The sequence below is a fragment of the Procambarus clarkii genome, chromosome 37 (genome assembly GCF_040958095.1).
Source record: "Procambarus clarkii isolate CNS0578487 chromosome 37, FALCON_Pclarkii_2.0, whole genome shotgun sequence".
In the NCBI taxonomy this organism is placed as follows: Eukaryota; Metazoa; Arthropoda; class Malacostraca; order Decapoda; family Cambaridae; genus Procambarus; species Procambarus clarkii.
The window spans coordinates 26,226,185-26,238,851 of record NC_091186.1 but is presented as its reverse complement, the minus strand read 5'-3'; the positions used below and the strand labels follow the sequence as shown (position 1 = coordinate 26,238,851).

At 43.8% G+C, this 12,667-nt stretch overlaps 1 protein-coding gene across 2 annotated transcripts; it reads left to right on the top strand.

The window, feature by feature from the left end:
* The first annotated feature begins 469 nt into the window (after positions 1-469).
* Positions 470-11,842, top strand: LOC123765863 (cell death protein 3). 2 transcript variants are annotated; one of them, XM_045754691.2, is made up of 7 exons: positions 470-858; positions 3,962-4,035; positions 4,747-4,893; positions 5,260-6,107; positions 6,630-6,811; positions 8,269-8,454; positions 10,727-11,842. In XM_045754691.2, the coding sequence occupies exons 1-7, from the start codon at positions 813-815 to the stop codon at positions 10,936-10,938; spliced, it is 1,695 nt and encodes a 564-aa protein (XP_045610647.2). In that variant the 5' UTR covers positions 470-812; the 3' UTR covers positions 10,939-11,842. The 2 variants fall into 2 exon arrangements, with proteins under 2 accessions (XP_045610647.2, XP_045610648.2); XM_045754692.2 differs by lacking the exon at positions 470-858 and adding an exon at positions 2,554-2,730.
* The last annotated feature ends 825 nt before the right edge of the window (positions 11,843-12,667 follow it).

Below are 12,667 nucleotides of genomic sequence, written 5' to 3'. Positions count from 1 at the left end.
GGACAAACTTGCTGGTGATGATTGTCTGAGATGGTGATGGTATTCATACTGATGATGACTGCTGAGTCATATAGACTAAGACCACCAAAGACTGCAATCATGTTTTTTACCTCTTCAACATAATAATAAAATTAAAAACACTGATGATAATAATAAAAATAATAATAAGATGGAAAAAGATGTTATACATCTTTATTTACTTGTTTTAACACGTCACAGGTCAGTTATCTGATGACTACTGATAGCAAGAGCAGCACTTTTGTGCTCTTATCTATAAACACTGAAATTTGACGAATACCATTATTACAAATATTATCATTTTATCAAAATTATCTCTTCTTCGAAATTATTTGTTATCAGTCTTAGTAGTTGTAGTATTTTCATCATGGTTGTTATTGCTTAATTACCACAAGAGGATAACAAGAGCGGTGACGTCTCACAGGTAGACACATGTTGAGGCAACACCTGACATGCCAGGTGATAAGATAAACACGTGTTAACGAAGGCAAGAGGCAGTAGCAGTAATAGTGTGCTCGTGCCCTCAATTGTCCACCAATTGGAGCGAGGCGGTAGTGATCTTCCACTTGCTGGTCTTCAATGAAGTAAAGGCGGTAGTGATCTTCCACTTGCTGGTCTTCAATGAAGTAGAGGCGGTAGTGATCCTTCACCAGCTGGTCGTCGCCCCTGCAGGATAGCAGGCGCTGATCTTGCAGGTCGTCAGTCTTGCAGGAGACGAGTCAGCGATCTTGCACTAGTTGGTTATCACTCGTAGAGCAGACGAGGCGGTGACCCTGCAGCAGCAGCAGGTCGTCATGGACCCTCTATGTCGACAGAGCAGCGAGTACCTCCTCATAAACAGTAAGTTGTAGACCTGCCTTGAGTTCGTCCGCTTCTAAGGCACTCCATTAGTCATTTAGAGTGACTAACTGGAGTGTGACGCCGAACTCCTTTATGTCCCTGGCGTTATAGGAGTTTGGTCTTAAGAGAAATCCAAGTAACATTACCTATGTTTGACTCCTAGAAGTATCTGCTCCTTATTTAACTGCTTTCACTCTACATAATACAAGAGCAGTTACCCTAGTCTATTCTTCATGCTGTATATAGGAAAAGTGTAAACCCAAGACCTAAGACTTGCTTAGGTCTTGGGTTTAAGGCGTTGGAACCTAGGGGAGGGTCATTAAGTCCACCACAACACCTTGATGATCAACCAGCAACAAATCTGTAGACTTAAACATTGTCTAGAACTTCGTGTACATTAACAAAGAAGCGTAATACATCTTGGGAATACATGTCTGATCTCTCGAAGTTCATCGGTGTCAGCGCTCTACAGTCTATCCTCAGGCTGTGGTCGTTCAAGCGACAGACGACCTCAACTCATCCCCCAGTCTATGGTCGTTGGATCGAGGGTCGTGACCCCCTTCTACTAGGAACATTTAGACAAGTGTATGATTGAGCATTTGTTTAGCATGATTAGATCTTATGCCTTTGAAGCCTCTTGCGCCAGGCGGACAGACACAGCAACCTCAGGACCCAAAGAATCATCCACATACAGATTCTGTCCTCGGGACATCTACTGGTGGGACACTATTGTCCACAAGAGCTCTGGGTGGGACACTATTGTCCCACCCAGAGCTCTTAGTGGGTGTTTATATAGAAGGACTTGCGCTGTGTCAGGTCTCTGATATCCTATCTTTGCTAGTGATAACCCTCATTTGCACCTGCCACCCTTTCCTCTGCTATCTTCTTGCTAACTTCTACTCTGAATTTGAGGTAAATAGTTTTCATGTTACATGGTGGTTTAATTATATTAAATATACATAGTTAGCACTAGGACTGATTAAATTGCTAGGCCATTTTCCATTATGTTAAGATGTTAAATATATATTTACTTTTTACAATAAATCGCCACAATTTATTATAAACAAACATAAAAAATACTTTTTCAGTATAGAAAACGGCAAAACAATGTTCAACTTAAATTCCATAAAATTAGCTTAATTAGAAAAACAAAAATATTATATCCAAATGAGAATAACATTATTTAATAAGTAAAAAATATACATTATTCCCCAATGCAGGCGATGAGTCACAATAACGTGGCTGAAGTATGTTGACCAGACCACACACTAGAAATTGAAGGGACGACGACGTTTCGGTCCGTCCTGGACCATTCTCAAGTCGATTGTCTGAGATTATTCCCCAATTGTCCAAGAGCAGCACACCGTACTAAAGCTGGGTAGTATTTCCTTTTGCGATTTACGCGATGCTGTATGCTCTCATCCTGGGGAGAGATGGGTCATCTCAGGTCACCTGTGATTGATGGGTGATGCTGTAAGCTCTCATCTTGGGATCATTCATCAAATTCCTTGAGTCACAGGTGACCCAGACCACCTCCAGGTCAGCCGTGGCTCAAGGAATTTCGCGCTTAACTTCACACAGTCCAAAACTCATCAAGGATATAATTGTTAGTCAGCCAAATTCATCGTTATCGCTGATAACATTTCTTGTTTATAAGATAATTTTAAACACGTCCGTATACATGAAGATAGTACAGCAGGGCGATCAGGAAGCATACTGTCAGGAAGAGCCGAGCTTCGAGGATCAGTAGGGAGCTCCCTGGAGCAGTGAGGGGGCGGCAAGTATCAGTTGGAGCACCAGTAGGTGGTAAGGAGCACCACGGAACATCACGTTACGACACTGAACAGGACATAACAGGTCGTCTGATAATGGGTGAGCGAGCCTGACATGTGTTAAGGCGTTCCCTACCTTCCGTTGTGCAGGGGAATTGGTAATGAACGACCCTATCTCTCTCTCTCTCTCTCTCTCTCTCTCTCTCTCTCTCTCTCTCTCTCTCTCTCTCTCTCTCTCTCTCTCTCTCTCTCTCTCTCTCTCTCTCTCTCTCTCTCTTTCTCTCTCTCTCTCTCTCTCTCTCTCTCTCTCTCTCTCTCTCTCTCTCTCTCTCTCTCTCTCTCTCTCTCTCTCTCTCTCTCTCTCTCTCTCTCTCTCAGATCACTCACACTCACACATACACACACTAGGAGGGCTAAGAAGTGATGTGGTGGAGGCAGACTCCATACACAGGTTTCAAATGCAGATGTGATAGAGCCCAGTAGGCTCAGGAATCAGTATCCCAGTAGATGAACGGTTGAGAGGCAGGACCAAAGAGCCAGAGCTCAACCCCCCCGCAAGCACACCTAGATGAGTACACACACACACACACATTAGCAGAATTACGTTGGTAGCATATCCATTCATCCAGAAATTCGGAACCAATAATGCAAAGTGCTCTCACATATAAAGAAATGATGGTGAGTGTGTGAGTGTGTGACTGTGAGTGTGTATATTCACCTAGTTGTGCTTGCGGGGGGTTGAGCTCTGCTCTTTCGACCCGCCTCGCAACTGTCAATCAACTGTTATTAACTACTATTTTTTTTCACACACACCCAGGAAACAGCCCGCAACAGCTGTCTAACTCCCAGATACCTATTTACTGCTAGGTAACAGGGGCATATGAGGGTGAAAGAAACTCTGCCCATTTTATTTCTGCCTTCACTGGGAATCGAACCCAGACCCGAGGATTATGAGTGCAGAGCGCTGTCCACTCAGCTATCAGGTCTCTGAGTGTGTGTGTGTATGTGTGTGTGTGTGTGTGTGTTTGGCGTTCCGGGATATACGCACCAAGAGGTGTATGTACACTGAGTGTATATATATATATATATACTCGCTGGTTGGTCAGTATGGTATTGTGGTCTTAATAACCCTCCAGAGGTTGATAGGCCTTAAGTCTAACACCAAACCACCTTACCTTGAGGTGCTTCCGGGGCTTAGCGTCCCCGCGGCCCGGTCGTTGACCAGGCCTCCTGGTTGCTGGACTGATCAACCAGACTGTTGGACGCGGCTGCTCGCAGCCTGACGTATGAGTCACAGCCTGGTTGATCACCAACCATACTTTCACTTTCAGATCGAGAGTTCCTCTCCAAGGTCAGAGATGATGAGGTTCCAAAAATGCTCTTCCTCTCCGTCAACCCAAACAAGGTCAGTCTTATAAATTTATGTAAACAACGTTATTGAATTAGTAGTTAGAGATGGTAACTGTAAAAATATATGTATACGATTATATTATTACTATTATTTTATTATTATTATTATTATTATTAATAGTATTAGTAATGCCTTCTCACAGACATAATAACATAGTATAAAAACCCACACTTGTGTATTTGTAAAGTTTATGTAAGGAATTTACATTACATAAACATTGACTCCATCCTATCATCAGACTATGCTTGTACAAGCTTCGGCTGACCCCATCCTATCATCAAACTATGCTTGTACAAGCTTCGGCTGACCCCATCCTATCATCAGACTATGCTTGTACAAGCTTCGGCTGACCCCATCCTATCATCAGACTATCCTTGTACAAGCTTCGGCTGACCCCATCCCATCATCAGACTATCCTTGTACAAGCTTCGGCTGACCCCATCCCATCATCAGACTATGCTTGTACAAGCTTCGACTGACCCCAAGCTGTCCTCAGACACATAGTAAGCGTCACAGGACAGTATGACAGGGGGACTCCTATCCCAACCGATCTTACGGACTATTCATGCCCGTGCCACCTCTTGGGTGGCTTAATCTTCATCAATCAACCCAACCGTCCTCAGACTATGCTCGTACTAGCTTGGGCTGTCCCCTTCCCCAACCGGTACCAAGTCTCTAGCAGGAAGAAAAGTATAAGTGTTGCAGGTGGAGGAGGAAGCAGAGGGCGCCGTGGGGTCCAACTCCATCTTCACCGACGGCGACACGCTGGGAGTCGGCTCCACCCACACCACGGGGGACTTCAAGTCCGAAGGCGGGTCGGATTCCATCGCCAGGTTGCTTCAGAAATTTGAGGTATGATATGGCTGTGCAGCCAAGTCTATCCGCTTGGACTGGTCGGTAGAGCGAAGGCCTCGCTTCTCGCACGGTCGGAGTTCGATTCCCGCTGGTTGAAGTGCTTAGGCACCGTCCTCATTTCCCAGCTCCTTGTCTTCATATCCCCTCTCAAGTGCTAGTCATATTGGCTTAGCGTTTTCTCCTCATAATTACCTTACCGTACATCAATGGAGATATTGAGAGTAAATACAAGATAGTTTTATTAATATTAATTCAAACAAGAATAAAGAATAACAAGAAAAAATATGTATTAGTGCTGGAACTATGCATGAAGGATTTGACAGAGTGTTCAGTTTGCTGTAAAATTATTTCCTGTGCTTGCAGAAAGCCCTGGAAGAAAGGTCCATCAGTCCGGTGCGCCGTGAGCTGCAGCTGCGGCTACTGAAGCTGTCGAGCGTGGAGCTCTGCAGCACCAACAGCCTCTCTACGCTGGAAAGCAATTTCTCCGATGAGAGCGACCAGCTGAGCAACGATGAAGAGGACATTTTGGAGTTCACAGAAATCTTCGAGATGTTCAACTACTCAGCGCCAGAGTCCATCAAAAGCAACTTCGGCAACATCATCGCCTCCAAGAAAATCCCTGTCAGGGCAGATTTCGGAAGCGTCAGCAAAAAGACGTTCTTCGTTTACGCTGAAAACAAAATCATGATGAAAGTTTGCAACTGTCTCACTCCAGACGATGTCTTCCAAATGTACGAAGTGCTGAGGGTGTCGAAGGCTGTCGAGCGGGACGACATACAGGACCTCCTGTCGCAGCCTGTCGATCTTAAGGCCCTGAAGAGCGTGGCGGGGCTGAAGGACGTAGCCTTCTATTATCTCATACTGAACCTCATGAGGAAGCAGATGCTCAACAGGCTCTACACGCACAAACTCTCCTTCATCTTCCATCAGATACAACAGATGAATGAGAGGACGAACACCCCCAATCCTGACATAGACCGCGTCCTCTCTAACCTCCAACGATATCCGGTAGCGTCTCGCCCTCCGGGCCTCTGTCTCATATTTATCATGCTAGAAAACCGTGTAGGGGCGCCAAAGGACCTCGCGAAGGTCAGGGAACTGTTTGAAAAGGTCTTCATGTACGACGTGTTCGTGAAGAAGGACCCGACGGCCGAGGACGTCAAGATTATTGTCAGTAAACTGAAGGCAGCCAGGAACAAGTTTTATGACAGGTAAGTTAACCACTTAAGTACAGTTGTGGTTGATACATTAATGTATTAAGCTATCATTACATCAATATTGTATTTGCAGTTTATAAATATATATTTCTTTCTCTAGACTCCGTCTCTAGAAGCTAGAGTATCAAGCAAATATGGTAATCCCAATTATTTAAGACTTTGCTTGTGACTCATACTTAACTGGCCTCATATTTCTCGCTCGCCATCTCTACTCTAAAACACCCCCTTCTCTCTCTCTCTCTCTCATTCTTCCTCCCCTTTCACCCTTTTCCTCTGTTCTTTCCCCGTTCACTCTTTCTACTCCCTTGGCCTCCAAAGACTTCCATCAGAATTCTTACACCAGTTCAGTCCACTGTAGCCAAGCTGACGAACATTCACCACACCCTTCGACAAGCCTCTTTAACCCTCCCTGACTGATCACTATTTGACCTTCAACCTCACTCGGAGTACACGCAGACGTAAACACTCGCAAGCCTTCAAGAGTTCATTTACCCTGTAACACCGTGTTCCATGCAGCCTGATGGTGTGGTTCATGGGCCACGGGGACAAGACTTACCTCAACGTGAAGGACGGGCAGATCCACCGCCGCCTTGACCTCATCGAACCCTTCACCGAGATCGAGTGGTTCGTCAAGAAGCCCAAACTCTTCTTCATCCAAGCCTGCGCTGCCAAGAGAGACCGGAAGAGGTTCTCAGTGTGTAAGTAAATGCTTTATTTGTTCCCATAATGTTCCTACCAGATAAGGCAATTGTCAGGAGGAAGCACTAAGCCAGAATAACTGAATAACACGTTTTAGGAACATGACAGTAAGGAGCTGGGATATGAGAGCAAGAGGGTGGGATATGAAGGGCAAGGGACTGGGATATGAGGGCAAGGGACTGGGATATGAGGACAAGGGACTGGGATATGAGGACAAGGGACTGGGATATGAGAACAAGGGACTGGGATATAAGGACAAGGAACTGGGATATAAGGACAAGGGACTGGGATATAAGGACAAGGAACTGGGATATGAGGACAAGGGACTGGGATATGAGGACAAAGAACTGGGATATGAGGACATAGAACTGGGATATGAGGACAAGGGACTGGGATATGAGGACAAAGAACTGGGATATGAGGACAAAGAACTGGGATATGAGGACAAGGGACTGGGATATGAGGACAAGGGACTGGGATATGAGGACAAGGGACTGGGATATGAGGACAAAGGACTGGGATATGAGGACAAGGGACTGGGATATGAGGACAAGGGACTGGGATATGAGGACAAGGGACTAGGATATGAGGACAAGGGACTAGGATATGAAGGGACTGAGATATGAGGATGGAGTGATGGAATCCTAACTGACTTTGTCCGTGAGAATGGAAATCAAAATCATTTCGCCATATTGTAATATAGCACAGGAGGCCAAAGCTGAATTGCTACTCAGATGTAAGAAATTCTTATTCAAAGAGCAATTATATTCTATCCAGTATCTGTAAATCTTATTCCCATGTACAACGGCATCTATGAATGTTTAATACTCTGACTAAAATAGTCGGAATATATTTACATATAATGCTTTGTCCAGACTGATAAGCTTCCAAGCTTGAGTGATATGTTCAAGAACAATTAACTCAACATGCATGGTGAACCATGCTAAGTATTAATTCAACAAGCCCACGATTCTCACCCAAGAAGAAGACATTCATCACCTTCACTAAACATTCCCACACATCTTGCAATAATGTCTCAACACATAAGGAAAATAACGTATGTGGTCCGTTCAGCTACGAGGCTTCTTAATATGCTTCCATGGATCATGTGATAAAAGCAATAGTTTCTTGTCCTCTTGATCTATGTTCAGTAATACATCGTATACCATAGGGTAGCAGCACACTGCTCTGTGGACCTAAACTTGTTAATTAATAAACACATGTGCGTTATGTGTCTATTGTTGACCAAACCACACACTAGAAGGCGAAGGGACGACGACGACGTTTCGGTCCGTCCAGGACCATTCTCAAGTCGATTGTGAGTGACAATCGACTTGAGAATGGTCCAGGACGGACCGAAACGTCGTCGTCCCTTCACTTTCTAGAGTGTGTGGTTTGGTCAATATATTTCACCCACGTTATTGTGACTCCTCGTCTGCATACGTCTATTCTTCAGCATCTGTTGGAGATCCCAAGGCGTTGTCGACGCAGACGGACTCCGTCGGGTGGCGGGCGTCGGCGGGCGCACAGTGGCAGGAGAAGTACGCTGAGTACACCGACGTCTCCAAGGTCAACTCCTTCGCCGACACCCTCATCTCCTACGCCACCATGTGGTACCAGTACGCCTCCAGGAGCGACGAAGGTGAGCCTCCACGCTTGTGACACTGAGGGGTGATGGTGGTGGTCCTCCGGTACCCTTGAGACCCCGGGGGGCAGGATTCACAGCTAACGAGATCTGTACCTGGTACCACTATCATGACGCCTTGTTTGGCATTCATTAAAGAGCTTGCGAGCTTCTAAGCGTTGAAATCGTCCTCAAACATAGGTTATAAAATTGTTACGAGAGCCTCGTAGCGTTTCAGAGTTCGTAAACTGTTTAGTAATTTCCGACTAAGCCACCATGATCGAGATGAGAGGTACAGGTGTCGTAAGTGGTTAGTGAATCCTAACCAAACAAACACAGCTTTTCGCAATACCGGAGAACAAACGGTACCATAAGTGAGGTCTTTTATCAATCCTTAACAAGATTGATCTCCAATCTTTCAAAAGCCGTTTGGGGAATACTGTTTTGAACTTAAGATTGTTCAGGACGGAAGTATACATTCTGTGTATATACAGAGAGATTATATATACCTCTCGGTGTATATATTATTACTTGGGCCAATAGGCCTTAATACTGTTTGTTATGCTTTTATTCGTACCATTAATTTTTTTTTTGAGATATATACAAGAGTTGTTACATTCTTGTAGAGCCACTAGTACGCGTAGCGTTGCGGGCAAGTCCTTAATCCTATGGTCCCTGGAATACGATCCCCTGCCGCGAAGAATCGTTTTTTCATCCAAGTACACATTTTACTGTTGCGTTAAACAGAGGCTACAGTTAAGGAATTGCGCCCAGTAAATCCTCCCCGGCCAGGATACGAACCCATGACATTGTTCTGGTTGGTGTTGGGCTTAAGGCTTATCGACTTCTGGAGGGTTATGAAGGTCACCACGATAGCCTATACTGACCAACCAGCAAGTATAGGTTAATCCTGAACATGGCTCATCAGTAAAGTATGTTCTCAGTGTATATGCACCGCGAACCGCGGTACGCCACCTGGTGTGTTGTAGACGCCCCATCACCACCTGTGCCACTGAACAAATATACCCACATAGTCTCTTTTTATTTTTTAACCAGAGAATTTAGCAATATTAAAAATACCGCAACTTTGTCACTGTCATCATAATTATTGCAACTATTATTGAAGGCGCCGTGGAGAGGGGGAGGGGACCTGCTGCATGGCTAACAGCTTCTTCCTTTTATCAACCTACCCTGGCTTTGTGCCCTGGAGAGGCCACTCCAGACTATATATATATATATATATATATATATATATATATATATATATATATATATATATATATATATATATATATATATATATATGTCGTACCTAGTAGCCAGAATGCACTTCTCAGCCTACTATGCAAGGCCCGATTTGCCTAATAAGCCAAGTTTTCATGACTTAATATATTTTCTCTAATTTTTGTCTTATGAAATGATAAAGCTACCCATTTCATTATGTATGAAGTCAATTTTTTTTTATTGGAGTTACAATTAACGTAGATATATGACCGAACCTAACCAACCCTACCTAACCTAACCTATCTTTATAGGTTAGGTTAGGTAGCTAAAAAAGTTAGGTTAGGTTAGGTTAGGTAGTCGAAAAAACATTAATTCGTGAAAACTTGGCTTATTAGGCAAATCGGGCCTTGTATAGTAGGCTGAGAAGTGCGTTCTGGCTACTAGGTACGACATATATATATATATATATATATATATATATATATATATATATATATATATATATATATATATGTCGTACCTAGTAGCCAGAACTCACTTCTCAGCCTACTATGCAAGGCCAAATTTGCCTAGTAAGCCAAGTTTTCATGAATTAATTGTTTTTCGACTACCTAACCTACCTAACCTAACCTAACCTAACTTTTTCGGCTACCTAACCAAACCTAACCTATAAAGATAGGTTAGGTTAGGTTAGGAAGGGTTGGTTAGGTTCGGACATATATCTACGTTAATTTTAACTCCAATAAAAAAAAATTGACCTCATACATAATGAAATGGGTAGCTTTATCATTTCATAAGAAAAAAATTAGAAAAAATATATTAATTCAGGAAAACTTGGCTTATTAGGCAAATTGGGCCTTGAATAGTAGGCCAAAAAGTGAGTTCTGGCTACTAGGTACGACATATATATATATATATATATATATATATATATATATATATATATATATATATATATATATATATATATACTGAATTTAACAAATGTCATTACTCAACATGCTCGCTGTAGTGTCATTGTAATCATTAATTATTTGCAATTATTAACAAGTGTGGCTCCCAACAGGCTCGCTGTACGTGGACACACTGGTGGACCAACTCAGGGAACACGGAACTAGAGAGAGCATAGAAAACGTCTTACGCCGCGTCCACTACAACGTCAACACTGTGGGACTTATGCATAACGAACAAGGCCAAGACGTGTACTGGAAACAGGCACCTTACTTCGAGTCCTCCCTGCAGAAGGAGTTCATCTTCCCCAACACCCAGAAGATCTAGCTTCAAGGCTCGATGGTTTCCACTTCCAGTTGTCGACGTCTTATCATGCAAGGCTGGGGAAGGCCAAGACGTGTACTGGAAACAGGCACCTTACTTCGAGTCCTCCCTGCAGAAGGAGTTCATCTTCCCCAACACCCAAAAGATCTAGCCTCAAGGCTCGATGGTTTCCACTTCCAGTTGTCGACGTCTTATCATGCAAGGCTGGGGAAGGCCAAGACGTGTACTGGAAACAGGCACCTTACTTCGAGTCCTCCCTGCAGAAGGAGTTCATCTTCCCCAACACCCAGAAGATCTAGCTTCAAGGCTCGATGGTTTCCACTTCCAGTTGTCGACGTCTTATCATGCAAGGCTGGGGATTGTGTAGGTTCGCGTTACACTCTTTCAGGTTACTGTATTCTACCGGTTCTTTGTATTCTGGTGTAAGGCAGACTTTAGATTAAGAACATGTTGATGGATTATACTTATCCAAGAATATATTGTTTAGAGTAGTAGGCAAAAATTATGCTCATTGTGGAAGCCTTTATTAAAAACTTTGTTATAAAAAAAATCATAAAACTGCTTTGGCATATATACGAACCTCATACAACCCTTAATTTAGGAAGAGTATATTATTATAATTATTATAATAACATACTAAATTAAAGGTTGTATCTTTATATAGCATTGTAATATATATATATATATGGATGTGCAATAATCAATCATAGAGATGTTATCAGCTGACTCTACTGACAAAATAATGAGCACTACCAAGAGACAAAAACAAAAACAAAGCCGGACACACACACACACACACACACACACACACACACACAAAGATTTCCAATTGAGTAGTTGCTTAGAGCATTTCAAAAGCACACTACAAGTGGCGCTGACAGACAGCCAGCCGATTAGTGATAAGAGATTAGATTAGCCTTCGAGGGCAGCGGTAATATGATCATTTAATAGAACAAAAAAAATTGGGGAAAAAAAGAGCAGAGGTCCTTTTTTTTTTGTTTTGTTCTAGAGGGATCAGAGGCAAGAAGGATTATATGTTGATAGAGGACTTGGAGGAACGTCAAGAGTGTTCATGTTTTGCTGTAGATAAGTGAGTCAGGGGTGGGTAAGACACAAGTGAGTCAGGGTGGGTAAGACACAAGTGGGTCAGGGGTGGGTAAGACACAAGTGGGTCAGGGGTGGGTAAGACACAAGTGGGTCAGGGGTGGGTAAGACACAAGTGAGTCAGGGGTGGGTAAGACACAAGTGGGTCAGGGTGGGTAAGACACAAGTGGATCAGGGTGGGTAAGACACAAGTGGGTCAGGGGTGGGTAAGACACAAGTGGGTCAGGGGTGGGTAAGACACAAGTGGGTCAGGGTGGGTAAGACACAAGTGGGTCAGGGGTGGGTAAGACACAAGTGGGTCAGGGTGGGTAAGACACAAGTGGGTCAGGGGTGGGTAAGACACAAGTGGGTCAGGGTAGGTAAGACACAAGTGGGTCAGGGTAGGTAAGACACAAGTGGGTCAGGGTAGGTAAGACACAAGTGGGTCAGGGTGGGTAAGACACAAGTGGGTCAGGGGTAGGTAAGACACAAGTGGGTCAGGGTAGGTAAGACACAAGTGGGTCAGGGTAGGTAAGACACAAGTGGGTCAGGGTAGGTAAGACACAAGTGGGTCAGGGTAGGTAAGACACAAGTGGGTCAGGGGTGGGTAAGACACAAGTGAGTCAGGGGTGGGTAAGACACAAGTGAG

Bases quoted from the DNA above. Each gene is read 5' to 3' on its own strand.
- LOC123765863 (XM_045754691.2), top strand. From the start codon at position 813: ATGGACCCTCTATGTCGACAGAGCAGCGAGTACCTCCTCATAAACA. The intron at 6,108-6,629 runs GTAAGTTAACCA...TGTTCCATGCAG, and splicing joins AGGAACAAGTTTTATGACAG to CCTGATGGTGTGGTTCATGG. The intron at 6,812-8,268 runs GTAAGTAAATGC...TCTATTCTTCAG, and splicing joins CCGGAAGAGGTTCTCAGTGT to CATCTGTTGGAGATCCCAAG.